Consider the following 25,848-nt stretch of genomic DNA (forward strand, 5'->3'; position numbering starts at 1 on the left):
GTGGGATCTTCCCGGACCAGGGCTCGAACCCATGTCCCCTGCATTGGCAGATGGATTCTTAAACACTGCGCCACCAGGGAAGTCCCTACCAATACATTTTGAAAAGACTTTCCAAAACCTTATTTAGCTCTTTATTAAGCAGTCACTTCAGTTAACTCCCCTTCTCAAATTATCACCTAGCACAGGCCTGGTACATATTCAATAAATACTTAATGAATAAATTATAAATCTATTATTAAAGTCTTACACATTTTTTATCACTATCAAACCTTATACAGGTAGATCTATGGAACATAAGTTTGTGTTCCAGCCTTTCGATCCAGGTTGTCTTGTCATAATCAATAAAAATAACCACTTACATGTATATTGCTTATGCACAAATTTGAGGCAAGTTTTTTTTCCTCAAAGTCATAACTCAAAAAGAGGAAGCCATATTACATTCATTTACTCCACAGACATGTTCATTTTTTAACAATCTGTTGTCCAATTTATTCCTCAGAAATCAAGAGCTCTCCATCCTAAATAACAAAACTTAGATTCAAAAATATAAAATAAATCATGTAATTATATCTGGATGGAGGTGAATAAGCAAAGGGAAAAATGGTATGAAATGCAATCAAGCAACAGCCATGGCAAAGATTTCACATTTTCTGAGATGGAAAGCCACTGGATTGTTCTGATTCACATTTTTAAAAGACATGAGATAGGCATTTGACCCCCATTTTACAGATGAGAACACTGAGGTTAACACATATGTTAAGAGACTCGCTCAAGGTCACAAAGCTAGTAAGTGGCAGGACTGAGATTCAAGCCCACGCTCTTCCCACCTCTTAACAATACCTCCAAAAACTCCCTGCTCAACACTTCTCTGCAACAGTCTCTCTTCTCCATCTCTTCATACCTCTCTGACTGCTTCTTTTTTTTTTTCCTCCACTCCAAAAATGAGCATTCAAGTTGTCTTCTCTTTCTAAACCCTTGCTGACCTAAAGACCTCTCTTCCTTGTTGACTTACCAGGGCTTCAACTTTCATCTCTATCTTACGACATAAAGAATATGTCATAAGAATAGAGACGAAACCTAAATCTCTATCCCCACCTTTTCCCTAGAACAGCAACTCTCCATTTCTCAATGCCTCTTGGTCATTTTCCACCCAGATATCGTACTAGTAGCTAAAACCCAATATGCCCCAATGCAATCCAGCATATTTCACTGAAGATATTTTTTCCAAAGCACTACCTTGCACATATTCCAATAAACGAGGCTTAAAATCTTATAGCTTCATTGGATTCCTCCCCCTGCTTTACGTGAGTCACTGAATCCAAGATTTCTATAGACCACTGCCAGATTAAGCTTTATGAAATAACTTCAAGCATACTACCTCTGTTGGCCACCTTTAGCGATCACCTACTACAACAAATAACGTCCAAATTCCACCTGCCATTCCCCAAAGCACACCATATCCTATTCTACCTGAATGTCTTTGTTCAAGCCATTCTTCTCCCTTATCCCCCACCTATTTCTACCTTTCCAAATCCTGTTTTCCCTTCAAGGCCACTAAAATGCCATCTCTCTCATTAAGTTTCCCCTTATCTCCCCAGCCAGATATGATCTTCTACCTCCATCTCTCAAACCACTTTAATATGTACCTTATGGTATTTATCTCAATGAATTTTATTACAGGATAATACATGCCTAGTCTCCCCTCCTTCTTACAGTATAAGAAGTATGTCCCATTCACTTTTTTTTATTTTCCACCATACCACATAGCACACAGCTGCTATACACAGCAGCCTGCAAATAGCAGACTCAATAAATAACTGGTAAATGAATAGGGGACAAATATTCCAATGCTAACCATCAAGGTTCAGATATATAATATTACTAAACCTAATCATCAAATCGTCTCCCCTCCATTTGTGTATATTTTTTCATCAATGTTTATCAGCAAATAATCATAAAAATGTTTTAATGAGTCAAAAGTTCATGAAAAATATAATTTTCTAAATAGTAAATAAGAGGTCTGGTTATTCAAAATAATCTGTACCACAGTAAATCAACTAGAGAGTTAGTTATGAAGGCAATCCAATGGAAAAATCTGTCACCGCAGGGATGACCAGAGTGGATCTGGATCCCTAACTTCTCCAGGTGTGCTTCTCTCTCTACCGAAATGAACTATTCTATTGAAGAGGATAAACTTTCCCAGATAGAGGACCACTCCATTTGATTTGAAAAGAATTTTCTAGTGACAAGGCAAAAGGAACTAATGCCGACACTGAAAAATACTTATTAAGGATTTGTTGAAGGCTTTAAAATTTTTTTAAATCAACCAAATATCAATTTTAATAAGAATCTACTGACTCAGAAACATGAACAGCAATGGATCATAATTATTTAGATTCTATATTCCAAGATTTATTAATTTTTATCCCCGATTTAGGATAACTAAAGGGGCAAACAATAGTAAAGAAGATTTGGCCAGCTATACTCAGATAGATATATCTACTACAGAAAAGGGTGAGTTATGAAAGTGTTTAGTACAATATGTCTTCAACTTTCAACTAGAAGTAATGTGCTGGAAGTGTGCTTTGCACCCAACAGAGATCAGCCAAAGAATACCAAGAAGTCACATAGAAAAACAAGTTCAACACACTCCCAATCTCTTGTTGATGAATAGGAAAACTCATCATTTAATTGCTCATTTGAAAGACAAAGACCAAATGACTGTTACACCTCCAAAGAGATAATAACAAATCTTGTAAAAGAATCATCATTTACTTATTGACTAGAAAAATAAAATGAGCCCCTCACCTCCACCCCTAAAGTAGGACTCAGGGAAAAATCAAAGGGGAATTAATCCATCATACTTACAAATGCCATGATCTCCAAATGTCAAATAATTCAAATATTCTCAGCAGCTTGTATTCCTTAATGACTTTAGTCTCTCTCTTTTTTTAAGTAAAAAACAAAAACAAATGGCCTATTACCAAAAATTTCAAAAAGTCTCATTGCTGGACTCATTTTCTCTACCTGCTAAAACACTGCCTTTAAAAACTCAGTGCACACTACGTGCCAGAAGCACTTCATATATTATGCCACATTTAATCCTTACCAGGGCCTCCAGAGTTAAAATTTACCGAAACTGAGGCTTAGAGTAGTTAGGTAATTTGTCTGAGGTTACCCAGCTAGTAAGTAGTGAGCTAGAATTCTAACATAGGCAATTTGATCCCAGAATCTAGGATCCTGCCTCCTAAGTCATACTGAAATACAGAAATCTGAACACCATCTTGTAAGTGGAGTTAAGCTTGAGAAGTTTTGTAGAATTACCATTTTTTCCATAAAATAAAACTGTGTGAGAACATTTAAAAAAAAAAAAAAAAAACTCCATCACTGAAATTTTAGTCAATGGTTTTCAAGCCTTTCGCAACTAAAGACTGTCCATAAGTTGCTGGGTTTTTTTATTCCTAAGAAATCCAACTCCTGCTTAAGTGTTTATGAACTTACACTCTAACAAGTCTGTTAAGATTATAAAATTCAAGGGGAGTAAATATTAAGTAAACATTTTTATACTCTGAAGAAGGGTGTAAACATCTGAAGGTCGCTGAAGAAGCAGGTTTTTAAATCATTCCTTCCCAAAAGTGTGAAAGGTTCTACTCTGAAGTCAGCTAACGATAAATGCCAGTACCCTAATCTGGAGGTCCTGTGGAAAGACACCAGGAAAAACATAAGAAAGATCTTAGAACCACCTGAGACAACTGAACAAGCTTTCCTTTTAGAAAAGGCACCTAAGAATTTGAACAGCATAGAATCCATCCTCCTAAATGGGCAACTGTGTATTCTAAATTTGCCACAAAGTACCAAGGGTACTATGCTTTCATTAATTTTAGTGGTAGTCAAGGATTTAAACAGTTTAACAACTGTTTCATGTGAATGTGTGTAGTGATGGGTACCACTTATTGTGAATGCGTGGCAATAACTATATTCAAAATACAGCTTCCTGAAATACATTTTTGGTACATACATAAATTATTAGCATACATTACAACATATGTAGGATTCTTTTTTAAAAAAAAAACTACATCAAGTAAATTGAAGATGATGTTTTTTACAAATCGTGAAAACACATAGATTCACTGTGAAAAGGAACAGTCCATCTACATTTCAACATGGTTTAAGTATTAGAAGGTGAATACCAAGAACAGCTGTAGATACCAAGATGAGAAAAGCATGAGAGCAGATGTATAGAACAAGAGAGTAAACCTGGGGACTTCCCTGGTGGTCCAGTAGCTAAGACCCCATGCTCCCAACGCAGGGGGCCCGGGTTCAATCCCTGGTCAGGAAACTAGATCCCACGTGCCGCAACTAAGAGTTCACATGCCGCAACTAAGAGTTCGCATGCCGCAACTAAAGATCCCGCATGCCACAACTAAAAGATCCCGCGTGGGACTTCCCTGGTGGCCCAGTGGTTAAGACTTCGCCTTCCAATGCAGGGGGTGCGGGTTCGATCCCTGGTCAGGGAGCTAAGACTCCACTGCCTCGCAGCCAAAACAAAACATTAAAAAAAAAAGAAGCAATATTGTAACAAATTCAATAAAGACTTCAAAAATGGTCCACATAAAAAAAAAAAATGATCCCACACACCACAATGAAGATCCCACGTGCCACAACTAAGACCAGGCGCAGCCAGATAAATAAATAAATAAATTTAAAAAAAAAATTTTTTTTTTAAAAAGAGAGTAAACCTGAAAGGAACAAAAGGAATCAGTTTAGTACAACACACATGGTAATATTTCAAATGAAAAGCAGATATAAAAGCAGATATATATATAGGCTCCAGAAAACACTCTTGACTAAAATTTTCCCCCAAGCCAGCTTCCCTTAAACTTCTCCTTTTCTATCAATGATGGCAACAGCATCAGACTTGAAATCCTGGAAGCATAAACAAGCCCTCACACTGCCCTAATATTCTCAGTCTCTAAAGTCCTGTTCGTTCTTCCTATGAAATGCCTCTCCTGTGAAATGCCTCTAAAACTGCCCTTCCATTCTCTCTGCCGCTACCTTAGACCTGCCAAATACTATCTCCTCACTCCTGAATTATTCATGAATTCATTCATTCATACCTGCACTCATTCAGACACTTACTGAAACACCTACTGAAGTTCTGTGCTAGTTCTGAATACAAACCACCATTCTAACTGGAGGTGGACACACAGATCATAACGAATGCACTATTTTAATAACAGCAACGCTTGATTAGGGCCCCACTACATGATAGCTGCTATTCCAACACACTATTATCCCATTTAAATCCTCACGACAGCCCTAAGAGATGGGTATAATTATCTTCTGCAAAGCAAGGAGACTAAGGCTCAAAGAAGTGAGATAATTTTCCTAAGATCACACTGCTAATAAGTTGCAAAGTGAGATTCCATGAGAACTGATTCTTTCTACCACTTGAGTGAATCTACTGCATCAACTCCTAAACAGTCTTTCCAATCCAGTCTACCCATTTCGACCAGATTCATCATCTGAAAGCACCATTCTGTACTTGTAACCCCTTTGTTAAAAAAAAAATCTCAATGGCACCTTTAGCCTGGCCTTCAGTCTTTGAGTCAAAAAATAAATAAAAATAAACTTTCTTTTCCCTTACTAGTTCTGGATCTTGGAAACTGCTTAATGTCTCTAACCTTCAGTTTTCCTACCTATGAAATGGAGATAAGACAGAGTTGTGCAAGGATTAAATAAGAGAAAATACGTGAAGGTTTAAGCACATGAGTGTTCAACAAATAAGAGTTGTTATTACTCATACAGCTATACACAAAACTTCTGTTTCAGCCAATCAATACACGTACTACTTCTTTTACGAAACCACTTAGATTTCTGCCTCAATTCACACTATTCTCCCTCCGTTCCCTTAAGAATAAGTGTCCTATAAATATCTAATACATGAATCAATATCTGTACATCCTTATCTTCAAGGCCCAAGTCAAATGCTACTTCTTCCAAGGAGCCCTCCCTAGCCACCCTCAATGAACTTCACACCTAACTTAAGTGCCACTGAGGGAATGGGGAAGAAAAAAATGCCGAATTATTCAAGACCTATTATGAACCAGAAAACATGATACATCTTCAGTGCATTATTTCACTTAATTCTCACAGAGAAAGACAAAGTAACTTGTACAAAGTCAAACAGCTAGTAACTGATGAAGCTGAGATTCAAAATCAGAAGTGGCTGATCCCTTTTAAAAGCTCACTTCTTCCCACACCACCTTGTATCTTGGTACCCTGGATAACACATTTAATCAATAACTACCTAACACTAACAAAGAGCAAAGTGTTGGTATATGCTCTAAGAGCCCCATCAACCCATACAAATATAACAAACAAAACTGTCATGAACTAATGCTTATCCATACCACCTGCAGTGGACTCTAATTGTTTCTATTCTCTTCTATTTCACTTAAAATAAAATACTGGTCAGTTCCCACTAATTTTACTTCACAACCACTCTTGAATAGCGACCCAGCTATCTTGTAATACAGATATTACAAGGCCAAATAAGATCGAGAATTTGTCCTCAAGAAGTATTGAATCTAGCTGGAGACATAATGGTAAAACACAAACTTTTCTTGCCCCCCTTGCCCCCAGCCCACCTACTGGAATAGAAGCTGGGCTTCTACTGCTCATGTTCCTGTTGCTCCCCCAAACTACCCTATCAGGAAACATAACCAGTAAATAATCTAGGCTGTAAATATGAAAAACATCAGGCCCTCAACAAATCGTTGTTGAATGAATGGATGAATGAATAAGTGAGGTACAGGGCTTCCCTGGTGGCGCAGTGGTTACGAATCCACCTGCCAATGCAGGGGACACGGGTTCGAGCCCTGGTCCGGGAAGATCCCACATGCCGCAGAGCAACTAAACCCGTGTGCCACAACTACTGAGCCTGCGCTCAAGAGCCCGCGAGCCACAACGACTGAAGCCCGCACGCCTAGAGCCGGTGCTCCGCAACAAGAGAATCCACCGCAATGAGAAGCCCGCACACCGCAACGAAGAGTAGACCCTGCTCGCCGCAACTAGAGAAAGCCCGCGCCCAGCAACAAAGACCCAACTCAGCCAAAAATAAATAAATAAATACATAAAAAGATTCCATCATCTCTTCCTTTAAAAAACAAAGTGAGGTACAATAAAAGTGCTATGGATTTTCAGAGGGAGAAATTACATACCATAAACTCTCTCCCCACATACCTCATAATCCTCTAAGGGAAGGAACAATCTCTTTGTATTACTTAATACATCGAGAGCACAATCAAGTGTGTAGATATTCTATTTAAAAAAAAAAAAATTGAGCTACGGACTGGCCACAATTCATGTGGAAAAGCAGATAAACATGGATCTTGGCCAAAGAAAATCAAGGAAGACACAGCTCCAATGATAAGTTTATTATCAGCCTTTACTCTAGATCCTTACTATTCAAACTGTGGCTCTTGGTCCAGAAGTATTAATATTACCTGGGAGTTTGTTAGAAATGCAGAATCTCAGGCCCCACCCAGACCGACTGAATCAGAACCCCCATTTTAACATTCTCCCCCAGTGGATTCCTAACACACATTAAAATTTGAAAAGCATAAGTATATATAATACAAATGAAACTGGCTTCCACAAGCTCAGAGAAAGTTACCATCTTCTCTGTTATCTCTGTAATAAATAATCAGACTTTTCAAGAAGTACTACAGATATGGTCATGACACACCTTCAGGAATATTAGGGTATAAATCTAAATCATTACTCAATGAGAAGTAAGAATTGACCATCCACTGAACATTGGATGGAACTTTTAGAAAACATACCAAAAATAAATATACCTTTGCCTTCTTAGGACACAGGCTCTATTGGGCAAGAAAATAGAGAGAATGAACTTCAACAGCCAAAGTGATAAATCTTTAATACCAAGGATGAGATTATTGAAAAAAAAGAGATGCTGGTGAGAACATTTTAGAACAAACTTCTTTAACAATTCTCCGTGATACAAACACGTATTTCCAAGTATTCTCTATTTAAAACTCCAAACTTAGATTGCCCTACAGGTAAAGTTGTGTAATGAAGGACCTACCTGACATAAAGTCAGATCTCCTAAACATTTTCACTGACTCAAAGACTGGAACCACCCTTTAAAACACCAAGCAAAATCTCAACCACTTTGTGAACTTGCAAAATCACTTGCAAAACCCTCAAGCTACAATCCTCTCATCCCAAACTGAGACAAGATCTGAGGCCACAGGGACTTGACGTCCAATATGCCCTTTAAAAAAAAAAAAAAAAATTGGGGAGGGCGCCCAAACAGGGGGAATTAGATGAGGAATGATTGCAGGCCATTTCTCATCGCCTCGCTGACCTACAACACCTCTCCACAAGGCAGGAGGGAGGGAAAATAACGCAGGTCTCTGAACTCACAATTTTAAGGGCCCCAAACTTAATCCTGAAGTTGGGAACCCATCTTCTCCCCAACAGGCATTCAGATGACAGCTCAACTTCTAATTCCCCTCCCCCTTCTCCCGTCTCCCGTAGGTTCTGGGATATCCGCCCCTCGCGATCTCCCCCCATCCCACCCACCCCCGTCAAAAATATCCTGACCCTCCCAATGAGAAATCGACACAGGGCGAGTGCCCCGGGCCCCTCCGGAGCACGACTGCACGCCCTGGCCCATTCTCCACACTAAACTCGCCCTGGGGGAGGAGCTGATGGGTCTCACCAAGTACAGGGGGGCATAGATCTTCAGGGACTCCTCCAGGGCGCCCCTGGTGATCTGCACGAAGGAGACCCCGCAGGAAGGGTGCCAAGTGTGGCCGATCTCGTAGCAGTTATGAGGGATGGACTTGCTGAGGGCCGCCATGACGAGGAGCCGCGCGCAGGGGCCGGGAGGGGATGAGCCGAAGCTCAGCAGGGAGGAAGAGGGGCGGGCAGCAAGCGCCCAACCGCCGCGGGCTCTCAGGGCGTGCCGGGGGTAGGTGCGGAATAGAGGGGAAAGCTCACGCGAGCCGGGTTACTCTGGGCCAAAGTCCTCCGAGGTTGAGCGCTCGGCGCACGGCAGCTCAAGGGGGCGGGGCGCGCATCAGGGAGGCGGGGAGAGGCGGAGCGTGCGCGCTCCCTCAAGCGGCCTCAGCCCGGGGCGCGCGCCCGCCTCTCGGAGCCCGGCTCAGCGCGGGGAGCAGAAGGTAGGAGAGCGCAGCTCGGGCACGCGCCCGCCGCCCCCTCCTTTAGCTCCGCGCCGGCGCGAGCGCGCCGAGAAAGATGTGCAAAGATAGGTGACTTGCGTAACACTGTACCCCAGTCTCTGTCCTCTAAAAGCCCAACCAAGTAGAACTGAGAGCAGTGGAAGAAAGGGATTAAATGTCTTTGTTGGAAGCTGGTGGAGGAAGACGATTGCCGGAGGAGAGCCTGGACAACCATCCTCCTCAGAACTGCCAGCTCTGCTACCCTCGAGTGCCAGGTAATAAATAGCTAAGGCTGCCTGCTGGTTGGGACGGCACTGCTCCCAGTTACTGGGCTTTCTAAGCTCTGCCGTGCCTGAGAAGGCTTGAAAAGTCTGTTAGCTGTGTTCTTGCACTTCCTGTTTGGGGAAAGGACAGTAGTAGGTCATCCTCTCCAAACCCTGGGCCACTGAGCAGTCCGGTCTACAGCATACATCACAGGTGCTCATCAGCCAAATATGTAACCCAGCAAAGACTCGCATGCCCCAGGCTCAGAAAGCCAGACTCTGACAGGAGGTGTTTGCAGCAAAGTAAAGGTTTATTGCAGGGCGCCAAGCAAGGGTGTGGGAGACAAGCCTCAGATCCACTCCCACTTGGTCTTTGAGTTAGGGGTTTCTTAAAAAGGAAAAACAAAGAGGCTAGGATTAATCATCATCTCGTGACATTTCTTAATCGTAGTTTCAGGAGTCAAGATGTCTCGAATTCTCAGGCCAGGTGGTCCATGGCTTCGGGGTCTGTGAGCTCATCTTGCCTTGGAGAAACAACCTGAGCTTGTACACTAATAATGATGATATCTATAATAGCAGTTTTAGTACATTAATGATGTTATCACAATAGCAGTTTTAGTCATCTGACTAGTTGATTAGTGTTCAGTTACCACAGTATTGAGGGCAGGGGGGAAAAGAAAGGAAATTAAATTTTAGATAGATTAATCATAAACTCAGTAGGGGAACTCAGTTTTAGGGGGACTTGGCTTCAAATAGTACACATAGTAGAGGCAGCAGTGGTCTTAGAACTCATACCTGGCTAGAGAGCTTGGCCAACAATTGGCATGACAAGGAACTTGTGCGGCCTATGAGTCTTATAACCCCACTAAATATCAGTTTCCTCACCTATAAATATCTTTCCAGTTTCCTTGGAATTACAAATTCTAAAGTTTCTTAAAACAGGAACTTGCCATTAGACTGTTTAATATTTTTATGTACAACCTTTAGAGGAATCCCATTCGTTCATTCTACAAATATTTACTGAGCACATACTATTTTCAGGCACTGTTCTAAGCTCTGTAGATTCAGATGTGAACAAGAGAGACAAGGTTTCCACCCACCTCTCCTTCTCCTCCTCCTAGTGCCACAGAGCTGGAGCCAGAGCTGCCAATGCAGCCCCAGGCACTGTGGCTTCTGGAGTTACAGTGAATGATGAAGTCATCAAAGTTTTTAATGATAGGAAAATAAGGAAATCTTCTACACAAAAGAAGATAAAAAGGAAAGAAAGAAAGGAAGGAGGGAAGGAAGGGAGGAAGAAAGAAGGCCTCTTCTGTTTAAATGATGAGAAAGGACAAATAATTGTAGAGGAAGCAAAGCAGATCTTGGCAAATGACACTGGTGATACCATAGAGGATCCCTACACATCTGTTGTGAAGTTGCTACCTCTGAATGATTGCCAGTTTGCTCTGTATGATGCCACATACAAAACAAGAGTCTAAGAAAGAAGACCTGGTATTGATATTTATACTCTGGGCTTCTAAGAGTGCACCTTTAAAAAGCAAGATGATTTATGCTAGCTCCAAAGATGCCGTTAAAAAGAAATTTACATATATTAAACACAAGTGGCATGTAAATGGCATGAGTGAGATTAAGGAGCATTCGTCACTTGGAGAGAAATTGGGAGACAGTGTAGTAGTCTCACTTGATGGAAAACCCTTACTTATAAAATGACAGTCAAATGCCATCTGGGTGTTAAGGAGCTTCCACTTCTGCAGCTCAGTCAATTGGAATAGTGTTGGATTTTGTTTTGGTTTTTCCCCTTCCCCAATGGGCCCTTTCTAAACAGTGAATGAAGGAAATATCATTCAAGCAGCCTATCAGTGATTGCCATTAGACTGTTTAATACTATTACTTTTATGTACAACCCAAGGATTGCTTTCCCATCATATTTTAGACAAAACAGCTAGTTATATGAAAACTTAGTTATGTTATAAGAAAACTAAACAAGACAATATGAGATAGGTGTAATAATAATATAACATAGTATAAACTAAATAAGATAATAAAAGAGGAGTACTCAGATTGAAAGCCCAGAAGAACAGTAGTAAAAAGATAAAAGTTTGTCTCTCTGGGGACTTCCCTGGTGGCGCAGTGGTTGAGAATCTGCCTGTCAATGCAGGGGACACGGGTTCGAGCCCTGGTCCGGAAAGATCCCACATGCCGCGGAGCAGCTAAGCCTGTGTGCCACAACTACTGAGCCTGCGCTCTAGAGCCCACGAGCCGCAACTACTGAGACCGCGTGCCACAACTACTGGAGCCCACACACCTAGAGCCTGTGCTCTGCAACAAGAGAAGCCACTGCAATGAGAAGCCCGTGCATCGCAACGAAGAGCAGCCCCTGCTCGCCAAAACTAGAGAAAAGACCGCGCGCAACAACAAAGACCCAACACAGCCAAAAATAAATAAATAATAAATAAATAAATGTATAAAAAAAAATAGTTTGTCTCTCTCTCTCTCTCTCTGATAAATATAGACAGTCTTAGTCTAAGATGGTGGCTCCATACCCATCAGGGATCCCTGACTTCTTCTGACAGGTTGCTCTGCAGACTATTACCTGTGATTTCCGTCCTAACTTATAAGTTGGCTGCTTCACCTTGAGCCATGACATCCACGTGCTAGCCAGGAAGACCAGCCAAAGAGGAAGAGAGGACATACTTCCTCTCTTTAAGAAAACCTCCCAGGAAACCTATGCAAACCACTTCTCCTTACAACTCATTGCCCAAATCTTAGTCACATGGCCACACTTAGTTGCAAGAGAGGCTGGGAAATGTAATCTTTTTTTATTGGTTGAACAAATGCCCAGATAATATTTCAGGTTTTATTACCAAGTGAAATGAAAAGAACAGATACTGGGGGCAACCAGAAGTGTCTGCCATAGTCCTATGCCTCTGGCTGCCCAAACATCTGGGCACATCCTTTTTCCCCAGATAAACATACCCTCTCCTTCTCAAGGGGAAGAACCTAAATTTCCATCCATTTACCCCATCTTGTTCAACATCCGGGATCTTCCGTAGGATCAAATACAGCTTTCATGTTCAAGTTATCTCCCTCGTTAACATACCCAATATACAATGGTAGGATAGGAACAAGATAATCACAATTAAAAAACAAAAATCTCCAATTCAAAATATGAGAGGATCAGAAACACAGCATAAACTTGTCCACAGAAATTACAGGAATAGTAATGCATGCATAATGATAAGCATAATGTTTACCGTGTGGCACAGCAAATACATACCAAGAAATAAGGAAAATTTTTAATTAAAATTAAAAGCATGCAATTTCTTTTAATTAACTGTTAAATGGAGACTTGAAGCTTAAAGATATTTGAGAAGAACACAGTTATTGTTGTCACAGGTGCCAAAAGTGACAGTGCTAAAGAGTTGGATGGTGAAGGGGCAATTTCAGGCAAACTCTCAACTCTCGGATTCAAACAATGGAAAGGGTACTCTCTATCTCGACTGGTGCTGCTAGAGAGATTCCAGAACAGGGAGGCATTAATAAATTCTCAGGGAGGATGATGTGTGCTTTAGGATTAAAACAAAAAAAAATGCAAAAGGAGCAGTTTGCAATAAATCAGTAGTTTACATTTGTAAATTCCTTTATATGGTATTATAAGATATATAAGGCTGTTACTCAGAAGAAAGTTTTCTCATAATGTTGCCAATAATTTTAAGGGTAAAGTTACACATTGTAACTACTTGGGCCATTTATTCCTTTTTTTAAAAAATAAATGTATTTATTTTTATTTTTGTTTATTTTTGGCTGTGTTGGGTATTTGTTGCTGCGCGCGTGCTTTCTCTAGTTGCAGCGAGCAGGGGCTACTCTTCGTTGCGGTGCACAGGCTTCTCATTGTGGTGGCTTCTCTTGTTGCGGAGCATGGGCTCTAGGTATGCAGGCTTCAGTAGCTGCAGCACAAGGGCTCAGTAGTTGTGGCTCGTGGGCTCTAGAGCGCAGGCTCAGTAGTTGTGGCGCACAGGCTTAGTTGCTCCGTGGCATGTGGGATCTTCCCAGACCAAGGCTCGAACCCATGTCCCCTGCACTGGCAGGCAGATTCCCAACCACTGCGCCACCAGGGAAGCCTGGGTCGTTTATTCTTTTAGGTTGTATATGACCAGTAGCTTGACTGGATACTCTCTTGGGCCTTCATTGTTGCTTCTTTTCCATTAAAAAAAAAAAAAAAAAAGGCTTTAGGGTTCATCAACAAGGTGAACAAGACTTTCTTCAAAGAAGATACACAGTGAATGAAGGAAACTAATATGGCAATCTGTGGCTGAATTCAAAGGCTTTGAATACATGCCAAGCTGAAAATTGTTGCTCTTGCAAGATTCTGGCTTTCAAGATGTCTTTGAAGAAGAATGGAATAACTCTTTAGAGCTCATGCAGAGGATTTAACCACACTAAATTGTTCAGCTTTACATGTATTCATTGTAGAAATGCATATCAAGGATAGTGTAATGACAAAGCATGGCTCAAACTAAGTATGATACTGTGGTACCTCCTAATTCCAGCAACATTCAGGTACACTTTCTCTTTGTTGATACTAGGCAAGCTTTTCAAAATAGCTACATACGATTTTGACTTTCTACCAATTTTGGTTGCAAAACCTCACATTTTTCTTCACATCATTTTATTTAAAATATTATATTCAGTTTTTAAGATGCAAATATAAATTTTTGCCCATATAAATGTTGAAAGCTGCTATATTGAGAGATACTTAGGCTCTTTCAGTCCAAGCAGGTATTGCTTCTACCAATACAGTTTTTTTTTAAATTTGGGGTATTCTCGTATATCAAACTCTAACCACTCCATTTTTTAAAAGCCACGCTCACTTTCTTTGAGAGTGTCAATCTTTTTGAGACAGACACTTTCCATCTTGAGCTGAGAGTCAGGAAGCTATTGGAAAATGCCCTTAAAATATTTAGAAGCCTTCTTATCAAGCTGAGAAGATCTAGAAAGAACATTCTTAAATCTTTCTACAGTCTTAAAAAGTCTTACAGCTGCACCCTTGCTTTAACCTTTGCCTTAAAGCAATTCCTAACCTTTTACCATCTGGACAGGCTAGGAATAAACAACAGCTTGATTTTTCAACCCGAAGAGCCTAGGTTCTTTATATTTCCTCTAAATTCTGCCTAAAAAGTGAATAGTTCTTTCATCTCATCTCTCTCTGTGTCTTATCACACCTAGTTTAAAAAAAAAAAAAAAATTAGTTGGTACTTTCAACATTCTGCCTGGAAATTTCCTTAACCAAATGTATCAATTTGTTGGAGATATGTTCTATATTCCACAGTTCAGCAGGCAACAGTGTTGCCAAACTTTCCTCCACTACATAACAGGTACATAGCAGGGATCCCTTTTTCTCTAGGCTCTCATACCTATTTCCTCACTGTCCTTCAGGCCTTCAGGAATTCCACAAAATGGCTCTCAACTCACCTTATGAAATATTCAGATACACTGCATAGAATTCCCAGTGTCTGTATCAATTTGATGATGTTATCAGTACTTGGAGAGGAGGGTTAGGACACCATTCTCCCCACCTCAAACTTCTACCACTCCCATCACAGAATTTGAAAGTAAAAGATTTATGATTGTTCTTTGAGAGGAAAATACATAAACTACATATAATAGATAGGAGTAGATATATAAAAAGGAAGGCTTCAGAGGCCAGACCAATCTATCTAAAAAATTAGAATGCAATAATATGCCTAAAAAGTAAAGTTAATAGGATTATAAGAAAATAAAAAGGAGAGCCACTGAGGCAACTCAGGTATATGCCAAGGGGAGTGGAAACTGCAGTCCAGGGACCTCAGGTATTCCCCAGGGACCCACTGACAAACTATCTTTACTATGAAATGGATTCACAAGCTCTGTTGGAAGGATAGCATTAAACATTTGATCCATCTAATTAATGCTCTTTTTCTGAGAACACGTGCACCAGACAAATTTTTATTATGGTCTGACTTTCCATGCAGGTCTGTCTTGAAAGAATGGGCTTGATCATGGTAACACGGATATCCTAGTTTGAATGAGAGGGCTTTTTCCCTCCTCCCTTTCATTAAATGAATTGGCATTTTAATTTTTACATTCATTTATAAGCTTGTTTTGGGTCACTTAGCCTATGAAACGCAGAGCCTCCATTGGTGGGCTGACAAAACCAGGTTTCTGACCTTGGCAGTTTGTGGGTGATGAATACTGTAGTAGCCTAAAAACGTTAGGCTATGCTGTGATACCAAATACACCCCTAAATCTTAAGGGCTTAGATTAAGAAAGGTTTATTTTGTGCTCACACAAAGTCCAAAGCAGGTTGGCCAGCACTTCAGGGCAACTTTCCTCCAAGTAGTGATTCAAGGTTAAAGTTTCCTCTATCTTTGAAAAAAAAGAAGTTCCTCTTTAATCTTTACTGGGCTTTCAGTGGTCACTTTTTTTTTTTTTGCTTGTTTGATTTTTTTGTGCATAATTTTTAGTTGTTGTATATAGTAATGTGCAAAAGTATTTAAGTGTACAGCTTGATGAATTTTTACATTTGCCTTCACTCCTAAGACAACTATCCTAAAAAAGAGTATTTCCATCATGCCAGAAGGCTCTTTCGTGCCCCTTTGCAGTTAATACACCTGCAAAGAGAGGTAACCACAATTCTGACTTATATCACCATAGCTTTTTTTCTGCCTTTTCCTGAAATTTACATTAATGGAAGCATACATTAATATTTTTTGACATCTGGCTTCTTTCACTCAAGATTTTGTGCATGTTGCTGTGTGTAGCTATGTTTCATTATTTTTTTATCACTGTATAATATTCTATTATATGAACACAGGACAATTTCTCCATTCCAGGACATTTGGGTTGTTGTAAGTCTGGGGCTGTTATGACTAAACCCGCTACGAACATTCTTTCACTTGTCTTTCTGTAGCATATGCTTTTGTTTCTCTTGGGACTATACCTAGGTGTGGAATTGCTAAGTTATGGGGAAGTTGTATGTTTAGCTTTAGTAGATACTCGTTTTTATTTTTAAGGGCCAGGACTCAAAGTGGTTTATGCCACTTCTGCTTGCATCCCATTTCCAGAACCTAGTTACCTACCCCCAACCTAACTTCAAGGGAGGATGGGAAATGTAGTCTTCCTGTGGGACCAGAAAAGGAAGATTGAAACGAGATTTGTTAAGTATCTACCCCTGTCTCTGCCAAAACACACAAACACCTGTGAGACAACAGGCTAACCTTCTCAGCTGATTCTCCTTCACCCTTGTAGACTGCATGACCCTCCTTCTCAAATGAATATGTGTGCAGCTCTACAGCTTGTTTTAAATGAACCAAAGCAAGCTGATCATCCTCACTGACTGCAATGGACTGAATGTTTGTGTTCCCCCAAACTTATATGTTGAAATCCTAACTCCCAATGTGATGGTATTTGGAGGTGGAGGCCTTTGGAGGTGATTAGACCATGATGTGGAGCCCTCACTAAAGGGATTAGTCCCTTATAAAAGAGCCTCCAGAGAGCTCTCTCTCCTTTGGCCTTGTGAGAACATAGCCAGAAGGTGCCAGCTATGAACCAGGAAGCGGGTCTTCAACAGACACGGAATCACCTGGTGCCTTCATCTTGGACTTCCCAGCCTCCAGAACTGGGAGAAATAAATGTTTGTTATTTAAGCCACCCAGTCTATGGTATTTAGTTATAGCAGCCCAAACAGACTAGGACACTTACATTTAAATTTTTAATAAAACTCTCTCTCATTGTAAACTCCTTGAAGGTAAGATCTTCTGATTCTTCTTTGCTATTTTCTGTACCATTTAGCACAGTGCCTTGCACATAGAACATATTTAATAAAATATTGAATGAATAAATAAAGATGTGGTGGGAGAGAAATTGTAAAGCACTGTATGTTCTCCTTAAAGAAGAAAGCAAGACAAATATTTACAACTTATTTTTTATTCATTTGTTTGTTTGTTTTTGGTTTACCTCCTTAACTCCCTTGTTAAACTCTCCATTCCTTGGAGGCAGAATCTGTCCTAATTGTCATCTTTATGACACCCTCAGAACCTAGCATACTAGTCTGAAACTGCATATTATGAGGGAACAAGTAACTGATTCCCCTATAGAATTTTTGGTTGGTTTATCACCCCAGTCTATATAGTTTCTAGAAGGGGCATTTTACACTTTTTAAATTTGGGGACAATATTAGCCTGACCTTAAGCTTCTGGTCCTCTCAAACTATCCATAAGCTTCATAATTTTGCAATTTACAAGTTAATATAGTTCCACGATATGAAATTTACTTAAGCCTGTACATTTCAATTCATGGAAAATAGCTAAATTCGTATTGTCTTCTCACACACCTTGGGCTTCAATGATCCTTAATTTTATTCTTTCTAATAAATGATAATTTTTTTTTTTTTTGGCTGCTTTGGGTCTTTGTTGCTGCATGTGGGCTTTCTCTAGTTGTGCCCAGCAGGGGCTACTCATTGCGGTGCGCGGGCTTCTCATTGCGGTGGCTTCTCTTTGTTGTGGAGCACGGGCTCTAGGTGTGCGGGCTTCAGTAGTTGCAGCGTGCCGCCTCAGTAGTTGTGGCTCGCGGGCTCTAGCGCGCAGGCTCAGTAGTTGTGGCGCACGGGCTTAGTTGCTCTGCGGCATGTAGGATCTTCCTGGACCAGGGCTCGAACCCGTGTCCCCTGCATTGGCAGGCGAATTCTTAATCACTGAGCCACCAGGGAAGTCCCCAATGATAATTATTATTGATAGAAAATGTAAAGCAAAAGAAGAGTTAATCACTTTGTATTTATTTATAGTGTATTTATCATCCACTTAGATTACAGTATTTGCCCCCAAGCACAGAGCCTACTCCTTCCCCTATGAGGCTAAACAGAGCTACAGTGTCCTATTTGTTGATCATAATGAGACTCAAACAATTGTTCATTCTGGGATTTAGCTACATCCTCAGAGTTCTTACTGCTACTTGTGTGTGTCCTTCCTTAATAAGGTGCCTCTTTTTCTAACTTTTCACAAGTTCTTTGAAAATCTATGCATGACATGTAGCACCAGCATTTTATTTCTCTTTGTGAAGATTCTACTGCTGTTCTTTAAACAATATTTTTTGAATCTCTGGTACTTAAAAACCTGCACATGCTTTGAAGGCAGGAATCATTTCCTGTTATTTCTTTGTGTGTCAGATGGGCTCGTAGTAGGTTGTCAATATAATCTTTTAAAATAAATGCTTATCTCTCTGCAATTGATATTATTGTTTGTCTCTCCGCAATTGCTATTACCCATTTACAAAACGGAGCTATGTTTTTGCTTAAAGTAATTTAGAGAATTAATACATATCAAATGCATTAAGTTCTTCAAAACGGCAATATCCTCCAAAACAGATGTAGTGTCTTTAGTGCCTAACCCAATATTTAGCACATAGGCACACTCAAGTATTTGCTGTAAAACACAATTTAAAATATACCTTTATAGCTAAACTTCTATAGTTAGCACTCTATAGTTATACTCTCATTTGAAGATTCGAGTGATGGGCCATTTAGATATTTTTTTCTCTCTAAACTTTTCAATGTCTGTTTTACTAAAAGCCTTAAGTGCATGTCTAAACCTACCCAATAATTATATTCTTACGTATTACAAATATTACAAATTCTAAGATGAACTGCAGATACTTCTTATCAAGGATCTTATCACTGCCACTGCACAAATCAGTGCTCCATGATGGTTAGAATTAAGTCCAAAGGCAGAGGTTTTCCTCATTAAAATTACCTTAAGAAAGATACAATTTTCTGCAAGAATTTATTTAATAGTCTGCTCTTTTTTTTTTTAATTTATTTATTTTATTTATTTTATTTTTGGCTGTATTGGGTCTTCGTTGCTGCACCGGCTTTCTCTAGTTGTGGCGAGCAGGGGCTACTCTTCATTGCGGTGCGCGGACTTCTCATTGCGGTGGCTTCTCTTGTTGTGGAGCATGGGCTCCAGTAGTTGTGGCTCTCGGGCCCTAGAGCACAGGCTCAGTAGTTGTGGCACGCGGGCTTAGTTGCTCCGCGGCATGTGGGATCTTCCTGGACCAGGGCTCGAACCCGTGTCTCCTGCATTGGTAGGCGGATTCTTAACCACTGCGCCACCAGGGAAGCCCTAATAGTCTGCTCTTAATAGAATAAGACCTAACTGAATAGTTGAGTTCCTTCCTTACTAAATCTCTTTGGATTAGTTTGTGATCAATTTTTTTTTTGATTTATTGATTTTTATTTTTTATTAAGATATAACTGACATATGGCATTTTATTAGTTTTAGGTGTACAACAGAATAATTTGATAAATGCATATACTGTGAAATGATCACCACAATAAGTCTAGTTCACATCCATCACCACATAGAGTTACAAATTGTTTTCTTGTGACGAGAACTTATACAATCTACTCTTAGCAACTTTCAAATATACAACACAGCATTGTTAACTATAGTCACCATGCTGTACATTACATCCCAGAACTTATTTGTCTTATAACTGGAAGTCTGTATTTTTTGACCACCTTCACCCATTTTGCCCTCCTCCCCACCCCACCTCCCACCTCTGGCAATGACACATGATCAATTTTTGAAAAGTATTTTCCAAGTGGTCCGAAGGACAAAGCCATCTGTCACAGGCGCTCAAAGTCATTCTTATTTTCTGTCTTTTTGTTTAAAAATTCACAACAAATTCTCTCCATTTGGTGTCTATTCTCATGTTTCAAGATTCCTTCCCTTAAAATACTGCCTCTCATGTACTGGTAGTCTGACTATAAATTAGCAATATTTTCAGAAGTAATTTCAGCAGGATCTATGAAACATTTTAAATACACATATTCTTTGACCCAAGAATTCTAATTCTAGGGCTCTATTCTCTAGAAATACTGACAAAAAATTCTCCAAGCATTATTTATAAGAGCAAAAATATTAAAACTATCTAAATGTCCATATCCAAGACATGTTAAATGAACATTGATACATCTATATTGTGGAATGTGGATAGTATAATAATGAGTAAGGTAGATTTGCATGTACCAATATTCATGGATGTGCATGACATTCCATTGAATGGGGGAAAAAACCCACAAACTATTTTATATAGAGTGAGCTCATTGTTTAAAGAATAAAAAGTATCTTGTATATTTACATTTGTGTACATGTTTCTACTGGCATTGAAAAAGGTATAGGAGAATACACAACAAATAAAGGGATCAGGACAGAGCTCTTTCACTTTTTATGTTTTATGCTACTGTATTATTTAATTTTTTCCCACTTAGTGTATATTATACTTGCATTCCAACACTTCCTTCTGGATTATTTTTTTTTCTTGATACAGTTTATTTTAGGTCATGAGTGCTAATTGTTCTAAATCTTTACATGTCCAAACAAGGCTTTATTTTATTTTCACTCTACTCAAACTACTGATAATCTGGTTATAAATAAAACTGTAGATTCACAGTAAATTTTCCCTCAGTATTTAAAAAATATTTCTCCATTGTTTGCTTGCATAGAATTTTTCTAATCAGATATCCAGGGTTATTTGAACCTTCTTGCTTTGTAGTTCAGCTTTCTACTCTGGTAGTTTATAGGGTTTTCTCCTTATTGCTGATATTTTACCACATGTTTCAGTCATGTTTGTTTATTTCATTTTTTGTATTATTCTGCTAGAATTTAGTGAACTATTAATCTGAAGTATCATGTCTTTTTTTTCAGGTCTAGAAAATTAAAGAATCACATTTCCTCTGTTCTTGGGAAATCTCCTAGAAATTCTATGAGACCAGAGTTTTTTAACCTGAGCTCTGTGGATAGAATTCAGGGGAGTCCATGAAACTGGATGAAAAAACTATTACATTTTAATTTTCACTAGCCTCTAACTGAAATATATTACTTTCCACAATTTGCATATTGGCAAAAAACCACAGTAGTATTGGCAGTATCTGTGACATTATCACCAACTGAAATCACAGATATTTTCATGTTATATTACAATTATGGCAGATATTTCAAAAATGATAATAAGCTGGCTGTAACATCTCATTATTCAATTTGTTAATATGTTAACACATGACAAAATTTTAACATTTTGACAACTGCATTTCAATATAATTGATATCTTACATAATTTTATATATTTTATTTTATGCATTTGAAGGTATTAATCTGAGAAGGTACTATGGTCTGAATGTTTGTGTCCCCCCAAAATTCATATGTTGAAATTCTAATGCGCAATATGATGGTATTAGGAGGTGGGGACTTTGAGAGTTGCTTAGGTCATGAGGGTGGAGTCTTCATAAATGGGATTAGTGCCTTTATAATAGAGGCCCCAGAGAGCTCTCTCAGCCCTTCCACCATGTGAGGGCATAGCAAGAATACTGGCTATGGACCAGGAAGATGACCCTCACCAGAACCTGACCATGGCAGCACCTTGATCGTGGACTACTCAGCCTCCAGAACTGTGAGAAATAAATTTCTGTTGTCGTAAGCTACCCAGTCTGTGGTATTTTGCTATAGCAGCCCAACTGGACTTAAGTCAGAAGGGATTCCATAGTCTTCACTAAGCTTGCTGAAGAGAGATCCATGGCACAAAACATTTTAAAAACACCTGCATTAGATTGATGATAAAATCTCTGTAACCTCAGTACCTCTTATCTTTTCTCTCAGTTTCAATTTTTTTCTATCTCTTCATCTCTTCGGTTAGATTAGAGAGAACCAGAAGGCGCCCAGTCAGGGCAGTATGTGACAAAGAGCAAGAGCTTTGAGGTGGCGGGAGCCTCAGCTCACCGCTCTGGTTTCCCATGTGATTACGGCTTCTAATCCTAAGAAAGTTCCTTCTTTGTTTTTGAATGTTTATTAACCTATTTTTTATCAGTCCTGCAATTATGGTGATGGAGGGTGAGATGACCAATATGCAATCCGTCTGCATCTTAAAGCTGGGATGCATGTGTTAATTTTGAATTTAGAAAGAGAAGGAAAAGATGCAGTGCTACATTCTTTCCCCTTCTATTAATCATTTTTGTTTTTTACCATATATAATATTGTAATAATAAACCCTTACAAGGCTATTTTACAAGTGAGAAAACTGAAGTTGATACAGGATAATCATTGATTCAAAGTTAGGTAACTCATTAATAACAGGGCTGAGTCTAAAACTCAGGTTGTGGTTTCCTCTCTAGTGCTTACTCTTTTGAGCTTTCTTGGGAGAGTGCTTCCTTTCCAGGAGCTAATGGTGCTGATATTATAAACCACAATCTAGAAAAATCACTGTGTTGTTTATTTGTTATTGTACTTGTGGTTCTCTCTGCCAAAGATAGTTTTAGTCAATAGGATCAACTAATATTTTAGAACATTTGATGTGTGCCAGGTGCTGAGCTGGGCGCCAGGCATACAATGAACAAGATTAATCCCAAACACACAGAATTTATAGCCAGTGTATTAAGAAGGCTAGACATCAAACAAACATTGAATTCTTCTCCCCTTCTTTGGTGACCTTCTACTCATCTTTCAGGAACAGATACAAATGCATCTGCTCTGTGAAGCTTTCTGGGCAGTTAGTTGTCCTTCTCTGTGCTTCTACAATGCATAATTCACCCCTGTGTTATCAACTGAGAACAGGCTTTTTATTTTAACACTTTAGTTAACAATGTTTCCTGCCACTTCACTCACCTCTATCCCCCAACTGGGTGGTAAAGAACTCAAGGGCAAGCTTCCTCATTGATCTTGATAGCAACTTCAGGACTAGCACAGTGCCTGGCACATAGGCAATAAATACTTGAATGAATGGAACTGACACCGAGAGGAAAGAATGGGAAGTTCTGTATGACTCCTTTCCATATACTGTATGTCCACTTGTGATTTTGAAATTAAAAATGGCATTCCCTATTGATGATTTTTAGCTTTATGATTGACAAAAATCCATTTTTCTTGTTTGGGCTAGTGGCCAATACAAATGGAAATAGACGTAAGCTCTTGCCAGCTGTTGTTAATTATACTTTAAGCCTATTCAGAAATATTGAGAAAATCCACCTTTTGCTTCAATTTATCTGAGTTGACAATCTCCACAACCTAAATCCACTAAAATCCACACCTCCAAACTCATTTAATTCTGCATGACCTATGACTATAGAAATTGAATCCCTAGAGTCTCAATTTCACAATTTGGCTAACTCTAATTCTTTAACCTTTATAAAATTCTTTTTGAATGACTGTTGACAAGCCGGGTATCTAAGGTTCAAGAAAAAGAAATCAAAATTAGTTCCATACTTATGTGGCAAGGAAAAGGCTGTGGCCCCTGGGAGGAGGAAGCAATTTCTCTTCTACCCTTACCTTAGAGATTGACTCTAAGCTTGACTACCTTAGAGTGAGACACTTGGGAAAAGCCACAATCTCTAGGGGTAGACAGGCACATGATGCTTGTAACCAGAGCCCTGTCAAAAATGGCCTGAGATTTTTGAAGGCTGGGGTGGGGAGAGTGGCTTGAACGTTGTAATTTCAGATCTTCAAGCAGTTATTTTTTTTCTTTTTAAAATTTATTTATTTTTTTATTTATATTTATTTATTTTTGGCTGTGTTGGGTCTTCATTGCTGCACACGGGCTCTCTCTAGTTGCAGCGAGCGGGGGCTACTCTTCGTTGCGGTGTGCAGGCTTCTCATTGCGGTGGCTTCTCTTGTTGCAGAGCACGGGCTCTAGGTTTGCAGGCTTTAGTAGTTGTGGCTTGCGGGCTCTAGAGCGCAGGCTCAGTAGTTGTGGCACACAGGCTTAGTTGCTCTGTGGCATGTGGGATCTTCCTGGACCAGGGCTCGAACCTGTGTCCCCTGCATTGGCAGGCAGATTCTTAACCACTGCGCCACCAGGGAAGTCCCCTCTTCAAGCAGTTTTTCAAGGGTAGTTTTGGTTTAGGGGAAATGATCTAACTGGACAAAATGAGATATACTAATACTAAACCAGACCATTTTCTGGAATGGAAGTTTGACAGCTCCAACTCCAGAGACCTAACCTTTTCTGCATCATAATGTCAAAAGTTGCCTTTGTTATGGGTGGAGCTACATCTCTGGAGTTTAAGATGCCTTTGGAGAAATAGTTCCTTTAAGGTGTGGGTATAGATTCCCTTAGCCAGTATGGGATTGTTTATTTTCGTAGAGATGCTTGTGCTTCCTGTTTAAACAGCTTCTCACAGGAGATGGGGAGTGAGCACTTTAGGACTACAGGGAAGCTACAGTTCTGGGTTTTTACTTCATGTGGATAAAATGCCACAAAAAGATACTGGACTGGTCCAGGCTTAGTACAAGTAGACAGGCCTGTGATTACCTCACAGGTGGTAATACTCAAACACAGACGTGGGGAATGTCGTCTATCAGATATTTTGCTTTTATGTGATGATCTCACAGAGGCCATAGGAGCAGACCTGACCCCGTGAGTTGGGGAGGGCTGAAGTTTCCTCAGAGGAAGTGGACAGGAAATGGGGGTAGGAGGGGCAAACTTGAGGCTAGAAAGACTGCAGGGAGAAATGTGGTCTTCTTCTGGGGCCTCTGGAGATTGGGGCCTGAACTTTCAGTAGGGTGAACTCACTTGAGGTCACTCCCAAAGGGAGAAGATAAGCAGCCCCTGCCAGAGAGCCCAAGCCTGGGAACTAGGCAACAAGGCACCTCCACGGCCCTAAGACAGCCAGGGCTTTGCTTGTGGACTCTGAGAGCCTTTAGAACTCATAGCCATTTAACAATTTGTCGGTTTTATCATTCCTTTCTCTTATCCTTAAACGTTTAATCAAATTTTACTAAATGTTGCAGCCTAGTCCTGGTCAGGCTATGGGAAATTAAATGAAGGGTCTGTGTCCACCTCTGGGAACATTTAGTAAAAGGAGGAAAAGCCTTCCCTTGAGGCCAGCATGGCTGTGGTGGCTTCAGTCGTGGGGTTGCAGGAGGTGAGAGGTGACAGTGGGGGAGCTGTGATGAACAATCTGGAACCACATCGGTGGCCAGGGCAGTATGGATTTGTGGAACACGTGAGCCACTGGCAAGTGCAAAGACCTCTGTGTGGAGAGGAGCCGCATAAAAGATGAGACTGCCTGTCATCAGATATGATGAAAGTTTGAGCCACAGTAATTTGGCCATTACAAGGTAAACCTGACCTCATTTTTTAAAAACTTATTTTACTTTATTGTATTTATTTTTGGCTGTGTTGGGTCTTCATTGCTGCTTGCGGGCTTTCTCTAGTTGCGGCAAGCGGGGGCTACTCTTTGTTGCAGTGCACGTGCTTCTCATTGTGGTGGCTTCTCTTGTTGCGGAGCACGGGCTCTAGGCGCTCGGGCTTCAGTAGTTGTGGCACACGGGCTTAGTTGCTCCGTGGCA

The 25,848-nt window shown here is 40.0% G+C and overlaps 1 protein-coding gene, 1 long non-coding RNA gene and 1 pseudogene across 5 annotated transcripts in view; 2 read left to right on the forward strand and 1 right to left on the reverse strand.

Moving 5' to 3' along the window:
- The window catches only part of TMEM135 (transmembrane protein 135), a 251,260-nt gene extending 242,174 nt beyond the window's left edge, over positions 1-9,086 (reverse strand). For 2 of the 3 annotated variants that reach the window (XM_082410212.1, XM_082410213.1), the window contains exon 1: positions 8,750-9,084. In XM_082410212.1, the coding sequence (XP_082266338.1) occupies positions 8,750-8,890 (141 nt within the window). In that variant the 5' untranslated portion in view covers positions 8,891-9,084. Of the gene's footprint in view, positions 1-8,749 lie in introns of all 3 variants that reach the window. The other variant, XM_082410211.1, reaches the window with a different exon arrangement.
- A 157-nt stretch (positions 9,087-9,243) lies between these two features.
- LOC309636779 overlaps positions 9,244-25,848 on the forward strand; it is a 41,092-nt gene continuing 24,487 nt past the window's right edge. The window contains exon 1 of the long non-coding RNA XR_014250219.1: positions 9,244-9,487. This is a non-coding gene — a long non-coding RNA (uncharacterized lncRNA). The remainder of the gene's footprint in view (positions 9,488-25,848) is intronic.
- On the forward strand, positions 9,970-16,570 carry LOC309636431 (cofilin-2 pseudogene; annotated as a pseudogene). The gene is made up of 2 exons: positions 9,970-9,984; positions 10,597-16,570. The product of its transcript is annotated as a cofilin-2 pseudogene (transcript).

The sequence above is a fragment of the Balaenoptera physalus genome (assembly GCF_965194825.1).
Source record: "Balaenoptera physalus genome assembly, chromosome: 10".
Lineage (NCBI taxonomy): Eukaryota > Metazoa > Chordata > Mammalia > Artiodactyla > Balaenopteridae > Balaenoptera > Balaenoptera physalus.